This window comes from Pyrus communis, chromosome 10 (assembly GCF_963583255.1).
Source record: "Pyrus communis chromosome 10, drPyrComm1.1, whole genome shotgun sequence".
Lineage (NCBI taxonomy): Eukaryota > Viridiplantae > Streptophyta > Magnoliopsida > Rosales > Rosaceae > Pyrus > Pyrus communis.
In genome coordinates this window covers 10,193,678-10,219,901 of record NC_084812.1, presented here as the reverse complement: position 1 = coordinate 10,219,901, position 26,224 = coordinate 10,193,678, and the positions used below count along the sequence as shown (strand labels likewise).

The window sequence follows — 26,224 nt, the reverse complement described above, 5'->3', positions numbered from 1 at the left end:
TACCTTACTTATGCTCTGACATCGCGTGTGAAATGGGTTCGCTCCCACTCGTAGCGCACTCTGGTATTTAGACACTTTTAGATTCAAATTTATTCACTTTTTATACACTATCACACTTTATGGCTTCGTCACCTTCCAGGTGTCGGCCAACACAGCTCGAATTGGGGTCCTAGTGGACCTTCTGGGTCGGGGTGTGTCATTCATGGTGTTGATTTAGTAATTTTTTTAATACTTATCGAAATCTAAATCTTTTTAGGTTAAAATGTTCATAAATTAAATTAGGATAGTCTACTTAATTTTTTTTCCAAAAGTTATTTAAAAAAAATAGCCAAAATTCATTCTTAATCTCAAGCTAAAAATTTAACTCATAAGGGTTGGAGTAAAAAAATTGTTTTTTGCTAAAAACCTAAATTTTGTGGGCTAAAAATTTTGGGTTTTGACCCAAGAATTGGAGATGGTCTAACGACGATATCAACAATAACAACGTCACTAAATTAAAATATTATATACCTCAACTTAGAATATCTCAATATATAATCATCTATGTGAGCAACAAAGGAAAACTTGTCAATATAACTAAATGCATAATTTACATATTAGGTGCAGTAAAAAAACATTTTTTGTATAATCCAAGAAAATATAATACACATTATTTATATTGGGTAAAACCATAACATCATAATTACACAGGAAAAATAACGCATAATTTCTTAAGACTCAAGAGAATTTGATATAAACAGTATTACAAATTGATGTGATGAAACTTCGAAATTAGACAGAACTAAGAACGAAATCAAACAAGAAAATACAAATTAAAGAAAACAATGCAACACAAATCAGAAAAACGTTGCTCCAACATTTATCGAGGAAAGACAGGTCTAACAGCTAAGGCTTTTCGAGCCAATTCAGATTGGTTTTTTCTTTTGCCACCTTGATTTTGTCTCTGGCTAAGAAGGATTCCCACAAATGTTCCTTCTCTTCATCACAAATCACTTCCTCTAACTGCTCGTGAAGATCCCACACTGACAGAGGAAACTCTTCCAATCTTGAGCATTGTCCCATGTTGATCTTTCTTAAACCGCTCATATTACCAATGCCTTCAGTCAATTTCTTAATGCCGAAAAAATTATACATGTCAAGACAGCACAACTTAGTGAGGTTCTCAATAGAGACCAGAAGCCTTACCAAGTCTGTACAGGACCTTAGTCTCAATACTTCAAAATTCTCCAGCTGTCCGATCTCTTCAGGCAAGGCTGATAGCTTATGACAGTTGGTGATACTGTGCATCTTCATATCAACAAGATCATAGAGCTCGGCAGGCAGTTCCACCAAATCATGGCAATAGTCTATATTCATTTCCTCTATACCTGGCCAGGCATCTGAAATTTTGATGGAACAATTGCGGAAAGCTTGACCCATGTTACACATGAATAAAGATATCTTCTTTACTATTCAATGCAACGAAGTTCTTGGTTATGGAATGAATTGAAATGCGCTCTAATCCGATTTAAACCATAGTTTGTGACTATTAGAACCTTCAGTTTGTCAACTTTCTGCACAAATGCAGGTAACGCATTGTTCTTTGTCTTAAAATTCAAAACTAGAACCTCAACTTGTGGTAGATGAACACTCTGCCTATGAACACTCTGCCATTGTGTTGAGAACATTCCATCTGCAAACAATATGCTACCAGATATGAGTAGGACAGAAATTAAATGAAACTTACGTGCAAATCTTAGCGTGTGTGTCTGTGCACTTGCGTGGGTACATATACATGTGCTTGTGTATGTGTTCAAGTGTATGGAGAAAATAAATGAGTGTTATTCAAATCTTAGTGTGCGTCTGTGTGTAGGTGTGTGTGTGTGTGAGCACGCATGAATGCGTATCTACGTGTGTGTGTGTACGTGTGCTGGTTATAGGTAGATGTGCATATGTGCACCTATATGCATTTTACAAAGAGAAAGATGGGACAACCAGAAGAGATAGATAATAGGCGTGCATTGATGGGTTGAGACTTCTGCTCCATCAACCACTTGGGTTGATTGTGTCCACTTACGACAATCAGTCTTTTTCTATCTTCTATCAAGTCTAGGTTCACTCTGTGAAAGCAGCAGCAGAGATTCTTTGATCTTCAGGAAATGAAACAAGGTCTGAAACATTCCCTCATGATAGCCTCTTTGCCATCCAAGGCATCTATGCTACTTTGAAGTCAAAGAAGCAACTCAGTCTTAGAACCAACAACAGAACCTTTACAACAGTCTGCTAGCCTTGAACGCTAGAATTCTGCAGCTTGTCCACGAAGTGATTTCCCAGTCACTGTAATGGCAAGCCGAACTCCCTTACAAAGGTTTAGTATCTGCAGGCTTACCATCTGAGTTGCATACCGAAATTTCAAGTTTCTTTTAACATCTAAAGGGTTTCGTGAAAATTGTTAATGACTACCTACTCATCTTCATTCTTATTTCAGTTTTAGTTCTTAAGAAAAATCTTATGGTAAAATGGGTGTTCACTTCTGTATGTGCATACTTACTGTAAAAGATCAAAACAATTTCTTTTCCCCACTTTGTTGTGAAGACTTGATAAGTATGTATGTTGTGGATTGCATAGTGAGAAATAAACCTTTCTCAGAAGATTTTTGAGCCTTTGAAATATTACATTTGTGGATTAACTTTGATGTTATATATAACCTAAGCTGTTAAGTGTACAAAAGGCTTCAACTCAAAGAACGACATCTATAGCATACTACTAGTACTAATTGAGAGTAAAAGATGTCAAAATTGCAGATTAATTCTACTATAACTCTTCTGGTTAGGTTAGCCACTTTCCTCAGTGGGGATAAGGAATTTCAGAATATAAAAAGCAATTAGAAAGTATTATCATACCTTTGACTTCCTCATCTTGACATAATTTTATTGCCAATGTGGTTTTCCCGTCTTCTTCAACTCCCTCAAAGGCTCATCCAATCCAACTGTAACATTGGAGGTTCAGGAACTGACCCCAATCATGAAATCCTTCTTGATTTTGAATCACAACATTCTCTTTGTTTCCTACCAAACCATTTTTCTGGACAGTAGCCAAGGTCTCTAAACATCATAGTTTAAAAAGCCCCATAAAAAACGCAAACCACACAGAGGTTTAAGAGCAACGTTCATTGAGGAAACATGTGTCAGAACTGAGTCTTTTGGAGCCAATTTAGGTTGATATTCTCTTTGGCCACAATTATCCTTACGTTGTTGAGACACGACAAGAAAGATTCCCATAAATATTTTGTCTGTTCATCACAGACCACTTCCTCTAACTGCTCAAGATCCATGACTGATGGAGGCAGCTCTTGCAACCTTGAGCATTGTCTCATATTGATCTTTCTTAAACTACTCATTTCACCAATGTCTTTGGGCAACACCTTTATGCCAAAGCAATCAGATATATCAAGAAATTTTACCTTTCCAAGGTTCTTCATTGAGGTTGGAAGCTTCGACAGTTCTGTGCAGGATCTTAGCCTCAGCATTTCTAAATTTTCCAACTTTCCAATCCCTTCGGGCAAGGCAGATAGCTTATGACAGTTAGTGATACTTAGCTTCTTTAGTTTACTAAGATCACAAAGTCTGGCAGGCAATTCAATTAAATCACTGCAATAGTCGATGTTCATTTCTTCTAGATTTGGGAATGCTGATGAGATTGAAATGGAACAGTCGTTGAAACCTTGACCGATATCACACATGAAAAATGATATCTTTTGCAGACTTTTCCAAGGTTTGAGGACCTTGCTTATGGAGGGAATTGAAATACGTTCTAATCTAATTCTCTTAAGATTTGATAACGAACCAATTAGTTCAAAATTATCTAGTCCAGCAGGTGACAGACCGTAATTTGTTATTATTAGAACCTTTAGTTTATCCATTTTCTCCACGAACTGAGGTAAGGCATAGTTCTTTGTTTGAAAATTCAGAACTAGAACCTCTGCTTCGGGTACTTGCATGTTTGGCCATTTTGCTGAGAAGGCTCCATCTGCAAACCATAAGCTTTAAGATGTTAGTGTGGGTTGAAATTAAATGTACCGAAGTCCTATTGAGGTCTTAGTATGAATGAGCGAGTGTGTGTGCACACAAGCATGTCCGTGCGCACATACTTGTGTGCATGTATAAGTATTTACTATATATATAACGATGACGTATTTACTATAGAGATTGATGGAACCTGTTGAGATAGATAATAGTCGAGCCTTGGACGCTTGATACTTTTGTTCTGTCAACCACTTAGGAAGGTTGTCCCCACATATGTTTATAACTAGCCTTTTCCTCTGTTCTATTGGGTCTTGAATCACCTGATGGATCGCCAACTCCCTAAGCATGTCATGCTGGGTGACGAAGTGTTCGGTGTAATAGCCATCCGCCTCCTTCTCATGCCTGGATGATCAATACTAATTTCTTTCATGATTTGTTCGGTATGCATATTGGAATAGAAAATTATGAGCAGCGTGCATACCTTGTGACAACAAGATTCGCCAAACTTCGGGTGGTGAGCCCGTGAAGGTTGGCAATGGTCAGAATTTCTTCATCTAGACCATATAACTCCGCCCACATGTCAATGAGGGTGGCAGCAGAGATTCTTTGGTCCTCGGGAAATGAACCTAGGTCGAGGAAACACTCCTTGATCATAGTCTTTTCTTTATCCAAGGCATCTAAGCTGCTCTGGAGGCAAGCAAGCAAATCCTTTTCAGTATCAAGAATGGAAGAACCTTTGCTCCATTCCAGTATTTTTTTCTGCCAGATTTCTTTAGGCTGGCCACGAAGTGACCTCCCGACCAGTGCAATGGCAAGTGGCCATCCCTTACAGCGCTTCATAATCTGCAATTTAATTATCCCGAATGAATTCAGTTATTATCTGATTAAATTGTTGTAAATCATCTAAATGTTTCAGTAAAGATGATAAAATTGTTATTGTGAGACGGTAAATGGAAGTGTTAACATATGTGCATTGCAGACTAAGAAATCACCTTTCTCGAAAGATCTTCGGAGGTATAAGAGCTCTCATCCTCCAAGGATGCTGAATGGTGAAAAAGAGCCATTGCATCCTCATCATTCAATAACGCCAAATGGTACGGAGAACCAAATCTCGGAAATGCAAATCTTGATGTGACCAAAATCTTGTAATTTGAAAACTTGAATTGATCAAACTTATCAAGAAGGGACTCTGAGCCTGACCAAACGTCATCCAGGACAAACAACAGAGGATTGTCTGTTGCTTTCTTCAAAAATTGTTGCAACAAATTAACTGCCATGAATTCGTTTTGGAAAGCAGGCAGCTCGGACCCCTTCAGTTGATACAGTTCATGTACAATAAGGTCCAAGTTGGGCCTTTTCGAGACATTGACAAAGAAGATGTTGTTCTTGAATGTATCTATCCAAACAGAATGTCTGAGGTTAATAAAAAGGTTGACTAGATATGTCTGCAATTCTCAGATCAAGTAATCAAGTAGTCAAGCAAGAGCTCATTGCAAGATTTGTGCCCTGAGATGAAGCTATATGTAGAAGAATTTATGAACTTTTTTAATTTGTTTTCACAGGCTGGCCCTGAGATTTTGGGAGCCTTAGATGAGCCTTCAAAGTAGGACCCTAAAGTTCTTTGGCCCCCGATTCTTGATATGTACAAAAAAGAATTCGCTAAATACATAAAAAAAATATTTCTACATCAAATATCATTAAAAGTCAGGGAAACTTGATATAAATCCAATTTTTTTAGCCAATAGCAGGATTAGTCCAATTTATTAAAATAAGTCCAATTCCTTATATTTAATTATTTAATTATCAATAATTTAAGATTTATTATAAAAACCAAATTTCTTTCCAATTATCTCTTTGATTATTTCTTTTTATTCTCTTTTTGTTATTTCTTGTTTTTCCTTCTACTTTAAACCCCATTTATAAATTTTATTTTTAATTTTATAACCAACCTATATCACAGGTTAATTATATTTATTTACCTATATGAAAAATTCTTTTTTATAATCAACCTATCACAGACTAATGTGTCTTACTTGTATGTATATTTTTTTTTTGAAAAAAAACCTTTTAGTTAGGTTTCGTATCTAGCTTATAAGTATAATATACATTCAAAAAAAGGACAATCCCAACCAGTGTCTACTAGCCCCACCCCAATGTCCTACTTTCCCACCCCGCATGATAATCCCACCTACCATCATAAAAAGTTAAAAATGTAAAATGTTATTTCCCCACCCACCATTAATCCCAAAATAACCCTAATATGTTTTGTTTTAAATAACTCTAATGTATCTTTAAATAATATTTAAATATAAAAAAAAAACGAAAAACTGAATAAAAAAAAATGCAAGACTTGGACATTCATCATCTCCTTCAAATCATCACATCGCTTTGGCAATATCTCTTCCAACTCAAATATGCCACCCGGATCTCTTTCTAGATCCCCACCCTCAATTTTCATCGATATTCTGTAACCCCCCCCCCCCCCCCCGGCGGGCGTCAAACCCCAGTACTCACACCTATCACCGCACCGCAGAGACTCTATTAAAGTTTCTCACCTCCATCTAGCACACACCTATTCCTTCCTCCAACCTTTCTGCTGGTTGTGGCCCAAACCTTTTAGTTAGGTTTCATATCTTACTTATAGGTATGATATACATTTATATATTTGTTACTTGAGTTAAGGTAGAATGATTTCCAGATAGATTTATGTCAATATATTATTTTTTTGTTATATGATATTAATTATATTTTTTGGGGTTGAAAATGCATAATATTAGAAGATTTTAATTGATTTTTAATATTTTTAGAAAATATAAAATGAGCACTAAGAAAATAAATACATATAATTAGGTAATTGGACTCACTCCTAAAAACCATCTATGTTTTTGGACCTAGATCTAAAAGCCCCTATTTTAAATTATGTTTTTTTTAATATTTTAGTAATTAAGTAAATAGGGTTTAAAAGTCTTCGTTTAAAAGGTTAAACATGTCATTAACATTTTTATTAAATGGTGGGTAAGGAAATAAGACACTGGGGGAGAATATCAACACTCTGCATATATTTGTTACTTAAGTTAAGGTACAATGTTTATCAGATATATTTATGTTAGTATGTTAGTTTTTTTTGTTAGAAGATATTAATATAAAATGAGTATAAAAAAAATAAAAGCATGTAATTAGATAACTGTTTCACTCATAACAACCATCTATGTTTTTGGACCTGAATCTAAAAGCCCCTAAAAATTAATATCAAAAGAAGATAGATATACAAACGTAATTTAAATATTACCCGTCTCTCGTTTTTAGACGCAAATATACTAAACGTTTGCAGTCAAGAGTCTAAGATTGAGAGTGAAGAATAATAAAACTTGATGATCAGGAGAATAAAGAACAATAAAACTTGATTGACGAGTATAATAAATTCAACAACGTCAATTGTTTCTCTTTTGTTTTTACTACAACATCATACTTATGAATCGGATATTGAAATACTTCATTGAATAATAAATTATTGAAAACCAAAATATAAATTCAAAGTTTTTATTACTTTAAAATACAATCTTCAAGACCATGTGATAGTTGATTTAAACATTTTATAGAAATGGAGAGATGGGAAATTGAAAAAAAAAAAATTACTACACTAACAAATGAATTATGATATTTTCACTACACTAACAAATGAATTATGATATTTTTTTACTTTTTCTTTATATGTTATTTACATGAAATATAAAATTTTTAGGGATCCTTCCAAAGTGGGGCCCTAGGCTGCGCCTGCACGGACTACCTTAAGGACCGGGTCTACGCTTTCACACGGTTTAGTTTCATGTTCCCTTCGTTGTACATTGTATTCTCTTTAACAAATTTGGGTTGGTGTGGAAACTTGGAGGGACTAGCGGGCGTTTTATAGGGAGGGGTCTTGGTCATAGTGCATACTTTTGCTCGTCTAATCCTCTATATGTTTTTTTTTTTTTTTTTTATCTATCTAAACTAAGGGGTGGGTTTAACCTCATAATAAACTAACAATAATGTAATTCAAATTTGTTTGTGACAAGAATCAAACTTAAAACCTCTTATTTATCAATAAAAATAAATACTATTACCTGAAATACTAAATTGCGTTATCTACATAGTTAAAAAACTATGTAGGAAGTTAACACTTCACAAAAACAAAAGAATTTGAAATCATTGATAGCATACCTTTGACTTCTTGATCTTGACAAAACTTTTTAGCCAAGGTTGTTTTCCCACATCCCCCAGCAGCAGTCAGCACAAGCATCGAGACCTTTTCATCCTTAAGGAGCTTCATCTTCAACTCCTTCAACGGTAAATCCAACCCGACTGTAACGGATGGGGGTTCAGGCACCGCAAACGAACATTTAACCGTTTCAGGTTGATTTCTTTTCATCACCAAATTCTTTTCTATTCGAGAGAACGCCGTCTCGATATTCCTGAGAGAAATCAACGCCTCCCTCGCATCCCTTACGCCCTGCAGTTTGAGCTCATCAAACACTCTTCGAAGAGATTTTTCCAGTTGACGGAGCTTCTTGGCGTATTTGCATTTTCCCCACACGCCAACTTTGCTGCACTTTTGAACAAGATCTGCTCCCTTCTCCATTTGTACTGCAAAATATTTCAGTCGCTCTTTCGAGTTATATTTTTCAATCTCTTGGAAGAGTGGCTGTAGAGATTCCAATGTGGATTTGATGTCTCCAAGGAGGTGCTTGAACATAGTAGTCTCCTCCTGCACTGATTTTACAGCATCAAACAGCATTTGAAATGCCGTTCTCAGGGTACCCATGCCGACTGATGCCACAGACATATTTAAGAAAATAAAACGACTCAAAACTTAATTTTCTCTTACGGAGTCTCTTCTTGGCTGATGAAATAATATTGTTAGCACAAGTTTATATATAACTAAACGAACGAGATACGAAGGCGACAGGGGCAATTGTACAGTAAATTGTATAAAAAGAGACAGAATTTACGGTAAATTGCATGAAATCGTTACGTATGCGCTGGCTCAAAGACTTCCTTGACATCTGAGCCCACGCACACGCCGGAGAAAGTAAAAGAAAACGTATAGATTCATTTGAAATGCGATCTGACAACAACCACAACTACCAACACCAATAATAAGAATAATAAGGGGTAGTGGCCCTCGTGGGCTACCTAAACAAAGTAAACAAAGACTTGGCCTTTTTCCTTTGTTTATGATTCCATTCCATTTCCCAACTTCCAAGAAATTGCAGGGAAAAAACAAAAAGTTGATGTAACATGCAACTACAACAAGAACAAAAAGTTGATGTAACATGCAACTACAAAAATAAATTCTTACTAAGTATAATGTACTATATAAATTCTAAAACTTAATTATGCTCGATTATGTATTACGTCTTTCGTTAGACTCAAGTGCTCTAAATCTAATCTTAGAGTCTTTTCCAAAGTTTTCCTCTACCCCTTCAACCCTGAAACTTTGTTTCATAATCGCATCTTCTAACTGGAGTATCAATAGACCATCGTTTCATATGTCCAAATCACCGTAACTGATTTTCTCTCATATTTTCTTCAATTTCGACTACTCCTACTTTACCTTGAATATCCTCATTATTAATCTTATCATTTTTCATGTGCCCACACATCCAATAAAGTATTCTCATCTTCGTTACACTCATTTTATGTAGATAATTTTATAAATTTCAATTAACTATTATAGACACGTTATTTTAATTTTGAAAGTTGATAATGATCGTTTTCTTCTCTAGACCAATATCTAAGTTCGAATTTTACAACTTGCAATTATTCTTGTTGAACGATTTGTAAAATCCAAAAAAGATGCTAAAACCCCATCTACAAGTTCCCAAAAAAGACTTGTAATATACGGTAGCCTCCCTTCTTTATAGTTTAAATTAAATAAATATTTAAAATGTAAAGTAATACTACTAAATCGTAATAAATAAAGACATGTTGAAAGGTGCAGAGAATACAAAAAGTTGAAATAGCACGCAACCACCATTTGGCCTTTTCTCTTTTCATGATTCCAGAGCGGTTCGGAGAAATGGTAAAGAAAAAACAAAATGTTGAACAAACACTCAATTAAACTCAATTGCGTGAATAATGGGTTAACGATAAATGACAACGTTAGGAATTTCTTGTGAAAAGACCATAGTAGAATTTTCTTGCATTTTCATAGAATATGCATAAAAATGGGTGTTAAGGGAAAGTATATTCGTCTACGTTTATTAGACCAAAATATAAGTTTGAATTTCGCATCCGTCAACTTTACTTGGTGAAACAAGTGATGTCCACCACAATGATGAAGATGAGTTTTGTTCATATACAACAAAAGGGATTCGAATTCCGTTAACTTCCTAATCTAATAAATTTATTGTTTGACAAAAAAATAAAAATCATTTTAGTAAATGATCTGTAAAATTCCAAAGAAACGTGTAATATACCCCTTTATAAATCTTCAAAAAATCCTTGTAATATGCCATTTACTTGGAATGGGATAGCCTTCCCTCTCCATACTTTAAATTAAATAAAAATCAAGAATTTGAAAATAATAATCAAACATATTTAATAGTTCTAGTGCGTTTGTTGGAGTTGTCGTGTCATTTGGTAGGACTTTTTGTCTGTATTTAATTTTAATAAAAATTTAAAATAATATCTGACCATGTATGTGATTTTTGAAATCCTCACAAATTCAGATGGAATTCAAAATCCGTTTCAACCTCCCCACTATTAAAATCATTAAAAAACTAAAAATCCTCTCTCCGTCTTTCCATCTGCAGATGGGCCCCTCGAAAATTCATCCTTCCTTGTCCATCTTCTTCACCGATCCTCCTGTGCCGAAAAGCAGAGTGCCTTCTGGGTTTCATCGGAGAGGGGAGAGAGTGGGGAGGAGAAAGGGTGGGGTGAGCAAGACACAGAGGAAAGAAGGAAGTTCTGGAGAGAAAAGCACCGTGCCTTTTGGAGACCTGGTTTATAAGCGAGTCTCCGTAGCATCACTTGAAGATGTTGAGCTAAGATACATCCGTAGAAAAGGGTTGCCAAAAAGCTGAAGGCCTTCAATTATTCTACCGTATCGTTTCTTGGAAACGTCCTGCAATCCGCGTCAATGCAAGGCGGAGTAAAGTAAATGAAAGCGTGTTGAAAGGTGCAGAGAATACAAAAGGTTGAAATAACGCTGCAACTGCCGTTTGGCCTTTTTTCTTTTCACGATTCCAAAACGACTTTCGAAGAAATGGTAAAGAAAAAGCAAAATGTTGAACAAACGCGCAACTAGCTTAGATTGTGATCTTGTTTTGTTCTGTATAACTTAAAAATCATCGCTTACTCTTTAAAATTCAAAATTTGTTCTATTTTGACTTATAAATTTTCATTCTTCTTGAAAATCAATAGTCACCCCGTGAAATATATAGGGACCAACCTCTCAATAAGATTATGTTATATGTACTATTGAATTAGATTATAAATCTCTATTATGTGTTAATATTCAATAAATAATTCTTTTTAATAAAATCGAGTTTCATAGGGGTTAAATAACGAAATCAAAAGAAAAATTAAATAAATTACACCATGCATTAACATTTCACGTAATAGAATTAACAGAATTAAGACAATGTAAGACAGATTTTATGTTTTATAGAGTAAAATGACTATTTTTAAATTTCAAGAAGCACAATGCAATAAAAGAAAAAAAATCAAATTCTAAGAGACAAGGTGAAGCAAATTTTGAACTTTTTCGTTATGATTCAAATTTCACTTTTTTCTTTAGGAAAACTAACGAAAATTTCTGAAAAACTTTAGTTTTAATTAAAATAACAAAATAAAAGTGCATGTGAATAGTACTATGAGTGACTTTTCAAGGTAAAAATGTCATTTTCGATAAAAGTGAACATTATCGAAAGTGTTTCATTAAGATTTCCTTTTTCTTTCTGGTTGTAGGATTCAGATCTGGGCTTTAGGGAAGTTTTTCATAGTGTGTTTGCGACTTTTAGCCACGGTTACCAATTTCATGGTCGGAGAGGCATGAACGACTGGAATTTTGAGAAGCACTTTGCTTCTGGGTTCCTATGGGTAGAGGAAAGACAGAGAAAATGTTAAGTTTAATTGTTATTTAAATTTCAATTTTTGAGTGAGTCTCTTTGACATTTTCCGTTCTCTAAATTTCAATTAATTATTTATGGTCGCAATGTTCTAATTTGAGGGGTTTATAGTGATTGCTTTCTTTGCTAGATCAAGCGTTTGGTTTGAATTTCGTTGTTGGCAATCATTTTTGGTGAATGATTTGTTTAAAAAAAAATAAAAAAAAAACTAAAACCCCCTCTTTAAGTCCTTAAATAAACTTGTAGTATGCCTTGACCTTGAGATGGGGTAGCATTCCCTATACCAATACTTTTTATTTTTTATTTTTTTAAACAAACGATATTATCTACGTTAAGGGGAATAAGTGAATTTAGTTTCACAATGGGCTAGTAATAATGTAATTCAAAATACTTTTTACACATATGTTCAAATTTTCGAAGATTACTATTTGATTTCTTTTTGGTTTCGTAAAATATGCACAGGATTTATACTAGAAGATGAAAAATATTATATACATCTAATATTATTAAGCAAGAAGCCCTTATGGTTCAATTTTCAAAAAATAACAAAATTGCCTCTGTCTAAGGGTGAAAATGTTTTGTTGCGAGTAAATTCATAGGCCTAGTGTAAGTTAGTTAGAAAATTTATTATGAAGATGCTACTATATAGTTTCCTTTTAGTATACTAGAAAATGAGAAACTATACTTATATACATATAATTTAGGGAAATATTAATAGCACTCCAAAAATCTCATTCTACACACTTTATAAGTGTATTTTTCTTTCCTAATATAGAAAATTTGAAGTGTAAAATGAGATTTTTGGAGTGCTAATAACAATTTTTATAATTTATTCAACAACACTAAATTTTTTGTGCACATGCTATGAAAACAAAAGAAAACTATATGCTTCTCTACTCACATGGGTTGTCAAATCTCATTTATGTGTATCGTACGTCCATTGATAAATTGAACTCGTTGTGCATGAATAATGGGTTAGCTATAAATTACAAAACTGAGAATTTCTTGTGAGAAAACCATAGTATAAATTTCTTATATTTTTGTAGAATATGCAAAAAAATGGGTGTTAAGAGAAAGTACATTTGTTCTGGCTAATATTAATCTATATTTATCAGGCAATGTTTTTTATTATATTGTGAATGAATTCAGAGGCTTAAATGTTGGGAAAAAAATAATTCATACGCTTAATGCAAGTTTTTTTTTTTTTTTTGGAAATTGTAGAATATGTACAAAACTTGTACTAGAAGATGAAAAAAAAAAATTATACTTATATACATAAAAAAAATAAAAAAATAAAAACTTATTTTTCAACATTAATTTTTTGTGCATATGCATTGAAAACACAAGAAAATTGTATTCTAGCCTACTCACGTGAGCTTCATCATTTTTAATAAACTTATTAATATGTTTCGGTTATGTGTATCAAAAGTTTATTGAAGAATCCATCCCATTTAGAGTGTATCACGAATTCACAAAAAATGACAGAGTTGAGAATTTCTTATGATGGGATGATAGTATAATTTCCTTATTTTTTTTTTCATAGAATATGCACAAAAATTTCAACGTTAATTAATAAACTTTTCATGTCTTGTAAGTATAATTTTCTTTTCTTAAATTTAAATTGTACAATGGCTATGTCATGTTTAATGCACTTATGAATTTATCTCATTTACGTGTATCATGTATCCCCTAATAAATTGATCTCATTCATGTGAATTATAGGTAAACGAAAAATGATAGAGCTGAGAATTTTTTGTGAGGAGACTATAGTATAATTCCCTTATGCCTGCATAGAATATGCAAACCTTCGATGTTGATTAATAAAATCATCTCTCTTTTTGTTGGAAATATCAACTAGGCTTAATTTGATTAATAGTTTCCGTGGTGATATAGCAGTTGGAAGATAGCTTCTGTAGTAAAAAAAAAACTAAGATTTAAATCCTTGTGGTAAAGTTTGTTACGATTTATGCCTAAAATTGAAAATTCCGTCAACCTTCTGTTAATTATTAGCACGTCTGTTTTAGCTTAATATGTGTATGGAGAGTTCCGTTTTAGTCTAATATATGCGGCATGCGCTAATAATTAACAGAAAGTTGACAGAATTTTTAATTTTGGGCATAAATCCTAACAGACTTTACCACATGGGCTTAAATTCTAGTTTTTTTTCACCACATGGGCTACTTTCCAACTACCCTATCACGACGAATATTATTAATCCAATTAGGCCTATCAACTATCTATTCTAATGTATAATATGCTTATAGTTTTAAACAAAAAATACTTCAAAAGCTCAATTAGAGAAAGGAATGACGGCATGAGTCTAATAACTAATTTATCATCTAATCTAATAAAATTTATGATTTGAGAGGTGATGAAGACACAGAGGAAGGAAACGGCAGAAGATACAGTTTTTCAATTCTAACCTTCATTTTTTTATATTTTATTAGTTGGACCCATACATCACAACACATTCTAAAATAATCCTTGCGTGTTTAGTGCATCGGTGGAGTTTAGCGAGTCTCCGTAACATCACTTGAAGATATTGAGAAAAAATACATCCATAAAAAAGGGTTGGGAAAAAGCTGACGGCCTTCAATTATTCTACCGCATCGTTTCTTGGAAGGAGGATCATTCTTTACTTTCTTAATTTTTTTTATCTTTTTATGTTATTATATTTGAACGATTATGATTGAATCACGTCAATATTTTATATTTATTTATTTATAAAAATAATAAGATAAAAAATAATTGTAAGAGAGAACGTAGAGAACCTCCTCATTCCTGGAAACGTCCTGCAATCCCAGTCAACGCATGGCGGAGTAAAATAAATGAAAGCGTGTTGAAAGGTGCAAAGGGCGCAAAAGGTTGAAATAACAAGCAACTACCATTTGGCGTTTTTTCTTTTCATGATTCCAAAGCGACTTCGATGAAATTGCGAAGAAAAAACAAAATGTTGGACAAACACGAAAGCACCTCAGAACTTAATTTTGATCTTATTTTATCAAGCTGAAATTTTGAAAGTCACTATTTTGTACTTTAAAATTCAAAATTTATTCATTTTGATTATTAAACTTTATTTTCTCCTTAAAATTCAATAGTCTCTTGAGTGAGATCCACCCTGAATAAGCCTACACTACATATATCAATGAATTTGATTATAAATCTCAACTATAAGTTAACATACAACAAATAAAAAAATATTAAAATCGAGTTTTATAGAGTAAAATAATGAAACCAACAGTAAATAAAATTAATCTCCACTGTGCAGTAACATCTCACGTAACAAAATTAAGGTAATATGGAGTGAATTTTGAGGTTTATAAAGTAAAATGACAATTTTAAGTTTCAAGGAGCAAAATGAGATCCAAAATAGAGTTCAAGGGGCAAAGTTGTGCGAATTTTGAATTTTAGGAGTAAAGTTGTGACTTTTGAGTTACAATAACATAGTAAAATTAAAATCAAACTCCACTGGGCGTAGCTAAAAACTAAGTCTAAGACCGAAGTCTGGAAAATTTCTCTTTCGTATTTCTCAAGCCTGTGAAATTAGTATTGATGGCATGGCATGGGAGAATATATAACAAAATTGCCCTCTCTTTAAAGGAGAAAATATTTTGTTGCGAATAAATTCATAGGCCTGGTGTAAGTTAGAAAATTTATTGTGAAGGTGCTACCATATGGTTTCTTTTGGTATACTAGAAGATGAGAAATTATAATTATATACATATAAAATTTGAGAATTGTTATTGGCGCTTCAATTTTTTTTTTTTGCACACCAAATTTACTATAATTAGAAAGAAAAATACACTTGTGAAGAGTATAGAATAAGATTTTTGTAGTGCTAATAACAATTCCCTAAACTTTATTCAACAACATTAAATTTTTTTGTGAACATGCTACGAAAACATAAGGAAATTATATATTTCTCTACTCACATGGATTGTCAAATCTCACTAATGTGTATCATACGTCCATTGATAAATTAAACCCGTCTGCATGAATAATGGGTTAACGATAAATGACAAAGTTGGAAATTTCTTGTGAAAATACCATAGTATAATTTTCTATCATTTTGGTAGAATATGCACAAAAATGGGGGTTATGGGAAAGTATATTTGTTTTAGCTAATATGATTAGTCTATATTTATTAGGCAATTTTTTTTTTAATTATTCTGAGTGAATTCATAGGCTTAATGTAAGTTTTTTTTTTTTTTGGGTAGAATAGGCACGAAACTTGTACTAGAAGATGAGAAAATATTATAATTATATACATTAAAAAAAACTTATTACTTTTTTTGTCTTGAAAGTATAGTTTTTTTTTTCTTAAATTTAAATTGTACAATGACTCTATCACGTTTAATGCACATATGAATTGATCTCATTTACGTGTAATCATATATCCCCTAATAAACTGATCTCGTTTGCATGAATTATAGGTTCATGAAAAATGATAGAGTTGAGAATTTTATGTGAGGAGACTATAGCATAATTCTCTTATGCCTTCATAGTTTATACACAAAAACTTCAATGTTGATTAATAAAAATCAACTCTCTCTTTAGAGGTATTTGTTGATTTGCCCTTGCACTTGTATGCAACTACCAAATTTCTGCCTGAACTTTAATTTTAGCCGATTACGCCCTTGAACTTTTTTAATTAGCCAATTTCCTCCTTGAACTTTAATTTTAGCTGATTATGCCCCCTGAACTTTCATAAATAGCCAATTCTCGCCCTAGCGCTAGATGTTAAAAACTTACATTCAATTTTTCATCCTTCTTACCCTTATATAGTTGTTATGTGTTGTTTCCATTATCAAGATGGATGGAAAATTGGATGAAATTTTTTAAAATCTAACGCTAGAGGGAATATTGGCTAATTATAAAAGTTCAAGAGCGTAAGTGGCTAAAATTAAAGTTCATGGGGAAATTGGCAGCTTCATACAAGTTCAGATGGCAAATCGACAAATATGTCTCTTTTTATTGAAAATATCAACTATCTTTCTAATGTACAATTATTTGTTATAGTTTATACAAAAAGAACCTCCTCATTTACCTAATTGTCATGCTCTATTGATTCTTAGCTATGAAATTTCTTAGTGTCCCTCCCATTACAATTTACAATGCCAAGTCGTTTTTTTTTTTTTTTAATAGTATTGACATACTCTAATTGATTATTAGCTGTGACATTTCAGTTGTGCCTTCTTCTTCTGTTACAAAGTATTAAATTTGTGTATTTTTTTTAATGTATAATGGATGTTATTAATTCTCTATAGTATTGAATTTGAGTATTTTCTTCTGAAGTATATTGTTATTCATTATCTACTACTTGTCAATGACTTCTATGTTGATTAGAAGTCGATAACCAATCAATTCCTCTAGATTTGGCAATGCATCTAGACTATATGTGAACTGTTCTGTAAACATGACCCGTTGACGTTAGTATAGATACCACATAAACTTACCCACAAAAAGATTAACACCTGATCCCGTAACATGAAAGTTCTTATCTTACGGAGACCCTTCAACCTTGTGGTATTGAATTTATTTTGGGAGAGCATGAAACGGATTGCGGTGTTGAATTACAGAAACAGATTGAATCTGAAACTATGTTATGTAAGAATGAATAAAGCCTCCTCTCTGTCAAAACCAATAATACTCAAATTAACAATAAGTCTTAGTTCACTATTCAGCGTATGTTTTGTGAGAGCAGAGGCTGCTATTTATACACAATCAATCCATGTAATTCTCCTTTTAGAATCCTTACTCAATAAGTTACCTTATTGTATAAAATGTGTTAAAACCAGTTTTCATACTTTCATTCAATCCTTCACAAATAAGGATTACGTATATCTCTTTACATTGGGGCTTTTCTATACGAATCTGAAACAAATAGCAGGCCTTAGGACTCTTGGTCATGATCATATTCTTATATTGATACAATACAGAGCTAATTTCAAAATCACAAATACTCAATCTGCACCTTTGCAACATTGTGAACCAACTGATTAAAGACACTCAAAACAAGTTTACTCCCACTTTTGAAGCCAAAACATTTAACATCAACACATGATACTAAATCGTAATCATCTCAATATTCAAACCACTTGAATAACATGATTCATAATCCAAGTAATTACTTAAACCAAAATCTCGAAAGATCATAAGTAATACTATGAACAGCACTTTATAATTCCACCAACTGCTTTATCAAATCAAAAACTGACTTTAAAGCATAATAAGAACCATAAAACAAATTTTGTCTTCTAGAACAATTAATCATAGATAATCTGGAAAAATTGAACCCAAATGAAAACAGTCAATTATTCAAAACTAGCTAAAACATAAAACTAGTTGAAACAAAATAATTGAAGCAAAACTAACTAATAACTCAACTTATAAACCTACAAAAATGTCATCACCTTCAATACTTCTGTACCAGCAACTACTCTCACTGATCAAAAGATTCCAGCACTCCCATTCGAGTAACATGAGCTTTGAAAACTCCAAATGGTAAAGCTTTAGTCAAAGGATCTGCAACCATGAGATTTGTATTCAGATGTTGTACTTCTATAGCTCCTTCCTTCACCATTTCTTGAACTTTCAGACATTTTACATCCATCAGTCTACTAGCAGAAGTCCTCTTATTGTTTTTAGAGAAAAACACAGCCGAAATATTGTCACCAAAACATCTTCATCGGTTTTTGAATTGAATCCATTATCTTCAACTCACTTATGAAATTCCTGAGCCAAATAGCTTGCTTACTGCCTTCAAAACATGCTGCAAATTCTGCTTCCATGGTAGATGTTGTTATAATAGACTGCTTAGAACTCTTCCATGAAATAGCTCCATCTCCAAGCACAAAGACATAGCCTCCAGTGGATTTTCTTTTATCTAAGTCTCCAGCCAAATCTGAATCAGTATATCCAGTGACTTCTAGTTGTGGATCTCTGCCATACACGAGCATGAAAGACTTGGTCCGTTGCAAATATCTCAATACCTTCTTTGCCGCAGTCCAATGAGCTTCACCAGGATTTGATTGAAACCTACCCAAGATGCCAACAATGAAGGCAATATCAGGTCTCGTACAAACATTTGCATACATCAAACTACCCACCAACGAGGCATAAGGTTTGTCTCTCATATCTTTCACTTCAATTTCACTCTTGGGACATTGTGCTCTAGTGAATTTATCACCTTTGTTGACAAGAAACGTGGCCTCCATTGCAATGCTCCGTGTTGAACTGAGCTAGCACTGTATCAATATAGCCATTCTGAGATAAACCCAAAAGTCTCCGCCTTCTGTCTCTCACAATCTCTATTCCAAGAACATAGCGAGCTTCACAAAGGTCTTTCATATCAAAATTAACACTAAGCATGGACTTAGTGTTCTGCAATAATTGAGAACTAGAACTGGCCAGTAATATGTCATCGACATATAGCACCAAAATTATGAAGTTTGATCCACTGAACTTGAGATAGATGCAGTCGTCTAACTTATTTTCAGTGAAACCATGAGCTGTAACCACTTGATCAAATTTGAGATACCATTGCCTTGAAGCTTTTTGAGACCATAAATTGACTTATTTAATTTACAAACCATATCTTCCTTCCCCCTTTCAACAAATCCAATTGGCTGCCTCATATAAATATATTCTTGTAGCTCTCCATTAAGGAAGGCCGTCTTGACATCCATCTGATGCAGCTCCGAATTGAAATGTGCAGTCAAAGCCATTATGACCCTCATGGAATCTTTTGATGAAACAGGTGAAAAAGTATCGTTGTAGTCTATACCTTCCCTTTGAGTGAACCCTTTTGCAACTAATCGAGCCTTGTATTTCTCAATTCTGCCTTGAGAGTCTCGTTTGGTTTTATAAACCCACTTTCAATTTGCTGTTGTGTTTGCACAACATGATCTTCCAACCGAGTCTGATCAGATGTAGTTTCTGTTTCAAGTTCAAAATCTGCCATTTGATGATCTTCTTCTTCATTTGGACTAATCTTTGGAAGGAATATGGGAAGAATATTGTAATTTTTTGCAGGAGAGACGTATTCATCCGAGATTTATTCCTTAAAATTAAATTCATCTTGATTCAAATCTGCCACATCTTGGTCTTCTAAAAAAACAGCATTGTGTGACTCTTGAATTCTCGAATGAGCTTGTGGATCATAAAACTTGAACCCTTAGGACTTTTCGCAGTAGCCAACAAAATAGCAAGACTGAGTTCTTGCATCTAATTTCTTCTCATGTGGATTATAGAACCTTGCTTCAGCCTTGCAGCCCCAAACATGAAAATAATAAAATTTGGTTTTCTTCCAGTCCAAATTTCAAAAGGGATTTGTGAAACAGCTTTGGTTGGCACCCTGTTGAGTATATAAGTTGCTATTTTGAGTGCTTCTCCCCATAAGAATACTGGAAGTTTAGCTCTAGACACCATGCTCCTCACCATCCCAATCAAAGTTCTGTTCTTTCTGAGACTCCATTCTGCTGTGGCGTTCCAGGCATCGTATATTGTGCCACGATGCCATGTTTCTACAGAAACCTTAGTCCCTTCCCCAACAAAAACACTATGATTCATTTTATTTGTTTCTTTTTGTTTTTCAAAACCATGCAATGAGTTTGTGACATGAACTGATGCACCAATATCAAACCACCAAGAATTAGCTGGAATTTCAACCAAATTAGACTCCTCACAGACATAGACATCGGTATTACCCTTACTCCTCAGCCAATCCTTAAAAGCTTCACAATATTTTCTATAATGACCTTTGGTTTTGCAAAAGAAACATTTAAGCTTAGTTATATCTTTAATTTTAACTTTAAGATTGACAGATTTCTTAGAGGTTTCAGCATTTTTAGCAGGCATACCAGATTTAGAGACATTATCACAAGACTTAAGAGTTCTTACTTGGATTAAATCCGCCACCCTTCTTGCTCTTTCCTTTGGATGCATGTACAAGGTTCACTGCTTCAATTTCCTTGCCCTTGTCTTGCTTCAGTCTTCTCTCTTCTTGGACACATTGAGCAATGAGCTCATCAAGTGTCCAGAGATTCCCTTGAGTGTTATATGAGACTTTCAGCTGACAATATTTAGCAGGGAGTGCTTGAAGCACCATAAAAACCAATTGAGTCTCTGAAATATGTACATCCATTGAGTTGAGTTTCTCGGCAGCATCTGAGAGTTTCAGAATGTGATCCCCAATTGAGCCATTACCCTCACACTTGTAAGTTGTCAAGAGTGACATGTAGTGCCCAATTTCAGCCTTTTGTGGTTTCTGGAACTTCCCCTCAATAGCCTTGGAAGTAATCAACAGCAAGGTCATGTTGTTTGATACCTCCTCTAACATGATCAGATAATACAAAGATAGTTCAATACTCATCACACATAATTCCATTTGATCTACAGATAATACAATCTTCAAAAATAAATAAATAAATAAATAAAATGCAGTATATAACATGCATACATTTTTGACATTGTACTGTAGAGTTTTTGACCCATCAAGCAAAACCAATCAATTATTGGAGATTTCTGGATGCAATAATTTAAGTCATCTTAATTAAAACTAGATAATTAAGATTTCAACTTTTAGCAATATCTTATAAAAATAAAGAATCACACGATAACATGGGGATCATAATTAACATAAATGCATTTTAAATCCAATTCGTACAAGTCTGTTGAGTTTGTATTGCTTCTGAATCTCATATAGTATCTATTAGAATAAGGCACTTCAGGTTCAAAATCATGGAGAAGTGCACTAAACAAAATTACACTTTCCCATGAATCAGCAAAGATTGAATTAGACGAAAACGAAACACATACCAGTAAGAATCCTCTCTGTCAAAACCAATAATACTCAAACTAACAATAGGTCTTAGTTCAATATTGAGCGTATGTTTTGTGAGAGCAAAGGCTACTATTTATACACAATCAATCCATGTAATTCTCCTATTAGAATCCTTATTTAATACTGAATAAGTTACCTTATTGTATACAAAGTGTTAAAACCAGTTTTCATACTTTATTCAAACCTTCACAAATAAGGATTAAGTACATCTCTTTACATTGGGACTTTCTATACGAATCTGAAACAAACAGCAGGCCATAGGACTTTGGTCATGATCATATTCTTACATGTTACAGTAGAGTTTAAAAGTTTCATTAAAAACACAAACCAACACAGAGGTGGAAGAGCAACGTTCACTGAGGAAACACATCAGAACTGAGTCTTGTGGAGCCAATTTAGGTTCATATTCTCTTTGGCCACAATTATCCATACGTTCTTGAGATACGACAAGAAGGGTTCCCATAAATATTTTGTTTCTTCATCACAGACCACTTCCTCTAACTGCTCAAGATCCATGACTGATGGAGGCAGCTCTTGCAACCTTGAGCATTGTCTCATGTTGATCTTTCTTAAACTACTCATTTCACCAATGTCTTCGGGCAACACCTTGATGCTGAAGCAATCAGATATGTCAAGAAAGTTTACCTTTCCAAGGTACTTCATCGAGGTTGGAAGCTTCGACAGTTCTGTGCAGGATCTTAGCCTCAACATTTCTAAATTTTCCAAATTTCCAATCCCTTCAGGCAAGGCAGATAGCTTATGACAGTTAGTGACACTGAGCTTCTTTAATTTAATAAGATCACAAACCTCAGAGGGCAATTCAATTAAATCACTGCAATAGTCGATGTTCATTTCCTCTAGATTCGGGAATGCTGATGAGATTGAGATGGCACAGTTGTTGAATGCTTGACCGATGTTACACATGAACAAGGATATCTTCTTCAGATCCGCCAAATGTATGGGATTCTTGGTTATGGAAGGAATTGAGATGCGTTCTAATCTGATTCTCTTAAGATTTGGTAATGAACTCAAAAGTTGAAAGTTACTCAATTCAGCAGGTAAGAAACCATAATTTGTGACTATCACAGCCTTCAATTCATCCATGTTCACCACGGAGTTAGGTAAGGCATAGTTCTTTGTCTGGAAATTCAAAACTAAAACCTCAACTTCTGGCATTTGCATGTCGTGCCATTTTGTAGAAAACCCTTCATCTGCAAAGTAACAACTGTGAGTGTCAGAAGGAGAAACTAAAATGAAAGTACTATTAAGACTAAATGCGCACGGGCGTGCATGTGTAAGAATGACCATTTATTTGTGTGCATCCCCATAATTGCTAAAGAGAAAGGGTGCGATGGAACAACCAGTTGTTATGGATAATAAGCGGGCCTTCATCGGCTGATGCTTCTGTTCTCTCCACCATTTTGGAAGATTGTCTCCACATATGTCAATAATCAGTCTTTTTCTATGTTCTACCGGTCCTGTTTTTGTGTTGTAGATAGCCAGCTCCCTAAGAACATCATGCTGGGTAACAAAGTGCTCACTATAGTACCAGTCCCCCTCCGTCTTGTCCTTCCTGGTGATGATCAAAACTAATTTTCTTAGAAGAGATTTCTTCAACCAATATATTGCAATAACAAGTTATCAACATCAACAAGTTGTGAATATAAAGGGGAAAATTGAGCGAAAATATCGTACAAGAGAAAAGAAAGTATGCACTCTATACCTTGTAACAACAAGATTAGCTAGACTTCGTTTGGTTAGCTCGTAGAGGTTTGCAATGCACTCTATATCTGTATCCACATCATATAACTCTGCCCAGATATCAATGAGGGCAGCAGCAGGGATTCTTTGGTCTTCAGGAAATGAACCTAAGTCTAAGAAACATTCCTTGATGATTTCTTTATCAACGGCATCCAAGCTTCTTTCAAGGCAGAGCAGCAATTCAGTCTCTGAATCAAGAATAGAAAATCCTTTAGACCATTCAAGTTCTCTTTTTTGCCATATCTCAATAGGCTCCCCACAAAGCGATCTCCCCACCACTGTAATAGCAAGTGGAAATCCCTTGCAACGCTCAACTATCTGCAGGATAATTTTCCAAAACAAAGTTAACTACCTTTTAGGTTGCAGAGCCAAAATTCAAGTTACCAAGATGAGAAAATGGTTAAATAACTATATACAGTATTCTAATTTTAGTTTTAGTCCACAAGTCAGTATGCTTAGATGCATGACTACTCACAGGTTTATATGGTAAATGGATGTGTTCATTCACTCGATTGTGGATGCTTTGAGTAAAGTGAACATATTTTGTTCATAATTTTCCAAAACCAAGTCAACTAATTTTTCACTATACATGTTGTGCATTTCAACTAAAAAGTACCTTTTCTGGAAGATCTTTTGGAATATGAGAGCTCTTATCTCCAAGGGATGCTGAATGATGAAAAAGTTTCATCGCATTGTCATGATCCAATGATTGCAAATAATAAGGGGAACCATATCCCCGAAATTCAGACCTAGATGTCACCAAAAACTTGTAATTTTCCGTTTTGAATTCATCAAACTTCTCCACAAGGGATTCTGATCCAGACCAAACATCATCCAGGACAATCAGTAAAGGATTCTGCCCTTCTTCCTTCAGAAAACGTTGCAGCAACGTCACTACACTGCCTTCGTTTTGGAAAGTAGGTGCCGGGAAACCCTTGCGTTGATATAAATCTTGAACAATATTTTCCAATTTAGGCTTTTTTGAAACCGTGACGAAGAAGATATTATCCTTGAATGTATCTATCCAATGAAAACATAATGAATCAGTCATTGAGGTGTCAATTAAATCTGCCATAATTGTACAAAGAAAAAAAAAAATATAAACAATTCCGAGTGCTAACTTATAATATATGATACCTTTGACATCCTTGTCTTGACAAAACTTTGTAGCCAAAGTGGTTTTTCCACATCCTCCGGGAGCAGTCAGCACAACCATTGAAACATTTTCGTCCTTCAGAAGCTTCCTCTTCAATTCCTTCAGAGGAGAATCCAATCCAACCACTAGCGGGGGAAGTTCAGGTACTGCACACCAAGCTTCACTGTCGGTTTGTGTTGGTATCCCCATATTCGATTCAATTCTGCTGACCAGCTTCTCTATATTCCTCACCGAAACTGTGCTGTCCTTCACATCCCTTATTCCCTGAACGTTTAGTATTTCCAGAAATCGTCGAAGAGATTTATCCCATCCAATCAGCTTAGTGGCGTATTTGTACCTTTTGTATACGATCCACCATCGAATCTTTTTGCACTTTTGAAGGAGCTCTATGCCCTTCTCCAAATGCGCTTTTAAGTTTTTCAGTTCCACAACCGGAAGATCCAATTTCTTGTTGGATTCTTCTATATCTTTCAACAATGGTTCCAAAGAGTCTAACCTGAATTTGATGTTTTTGAGTAGGGGCTTAAACACTAGATTCTTGGCGATCACCTCCTCGAGGCCCTCATACAGCGCATTGAATAGTGTTCCGAGACCAGCCCCTCCGAAAAGGTCATCTGCTCCACCCATTCCTTGATTCTTAACAACAAAAACCAACACCAAAATCAGAAAAACTTACAAAAGTTTCATTCTAAAATTTACGACAACAGAAAAATAACAGGGAAATTGGCAGAAATGATCATTTTTCACCCAATAGCTGAAATGATCAGTTTTTCAGTATATCGTCGATATTTGATTTTGACAAGTTCAGAATTGGGAATATGAGATTTGATTTCAGACCATTTGCTACTTTCCCAAAACAATAACGGATTAGAAACTGTGGAAAAGTGAGACACTCTTACATTTGGAACCCAAAACAAAGAGATTTAGAAAACAAGCAACACAAAGTCGATTTTCTTTTATGTTGTTGGTGATCATGCAAGGTAGGATAAACAAAAGTATATTTTCTTCTCCAAACTCTCTGGCTTTTATAGAAATACTTACTATTGAAGCTCGGTAGAAATTTCGGAGTTGAAGCGCGTTAACTTCAGCAATAACTGATTGACTGTGGAGGGAGTCTTGGAAATTAACCAGGAAACTGCATCAACATGTCTGGGAAACTTCACGGTGAGAGTGAATGAGGTAATCGAACAACCTGCAACCATATCGCAGGTAGAGGCCAACCAGAATTCTACTTTTCTTAGAAAACATCTTTTCTTATATCCAATTAAATTGTGAAGGTAAGTTTCGGCGACAACAGCATAAAGAGCCAAAAGCATAAAGACAAACGAAAGTTTTGAACCAATGAGCA

The 26,224-nt window shown here is 34.3% G+C and overlaps 3 protein-coding genes across 6 annotated transcripts; all 3 read right to left on the bottom strand.

Annotated features, from left to right (window-relative positions):
• Positions 1 to 638: 638 nt before the first annotated feature.
• On the bottom strand, positions 639 to 9,128 carry LOC137749042 (probable disease resistance protein At5g66890). 4 transcript variants are annotated; one of them, XM_068489226.1, is made up of 7 exons: positions 8,205 to 9,128; positions 4,997 to 5,400; positions 4,486 to 4,847; positions 4,198 to 4,406; positions 2,883 to 4,008; positions 1,975 to 2,371; positions 639 to 1,672 (listed from the first exon to the last, which is right to left on the bottom strand). In XM_068489226.1, the coding sequence occupies exons 1-5, from the start codon at positions 8,824 to 8,826 to the stop codon at positions 3,167 to 3,169; spliced, it is 2,439 nt and encodes an 812-aa protein (XP_068345327.1). In that variant the 5' UTR covers positions 8,827 to 9,128; the 3' UTR covers positions 639 to 1,672; positions 1,975 to 2,371; positions 2,883 to 3,166. The 4 variants fall into 4 exon arrangements, with proteins under 4 accessions (XP_068345327.1, XP_068345328.1, XP_068345330.1 ...); XM_068489227.1 differs by having other exon boundaries at positions 1,975 to 2,356; XM_068489229.1 differs by lacking the exon at positions 1,975 to 2,371 and having other exon boundaries at positions 639 to 1,686.
• LOC137747836 (probable disease resistance protein At5g66900) lies at positions 886 to 1,419 on the bottom strand. Its single transcript, XM_068487977.1, has one exon. It carries the CDS (start codon positions 1,417 to 1,419, stop codon positions 886 to 888), a length of 534 nt encoding a protein of 177 aa, XP_068344078.1.
• Positions 9,129 to 21,968: 12,840 nt separating the features above from the next.
• Positions 21,969 to 25,873, bottom strand: LOC137749039 (probable disease resistance protein At5g66900). The gene is made up of 5 exons (XM_068489222.1): positions 24,858 to 25,873; positions 24,337 to 24,740; positions 23,683 to 24,038; positions 23,321 to 23,532; positions 21,969 to 23,170 (listed from the first exon to the last, which is right to left on the bottom strand). The coding sequence occupies exons 1-5, from the start codon at positions 25,501 to 25,503 to the stop codon at positions 22,329 to 22,331; spliced, it is 2,460 nt and encodes an 819-aa protein (XP_068345323.1). The 5' UTR covers positions 25,504 to 25,873; the 3' UTR covers positions 21,969 to 22,328.
• Between the last annotated feature and the right edge of the window lie 351 nt (positions 25,874 to 26,224).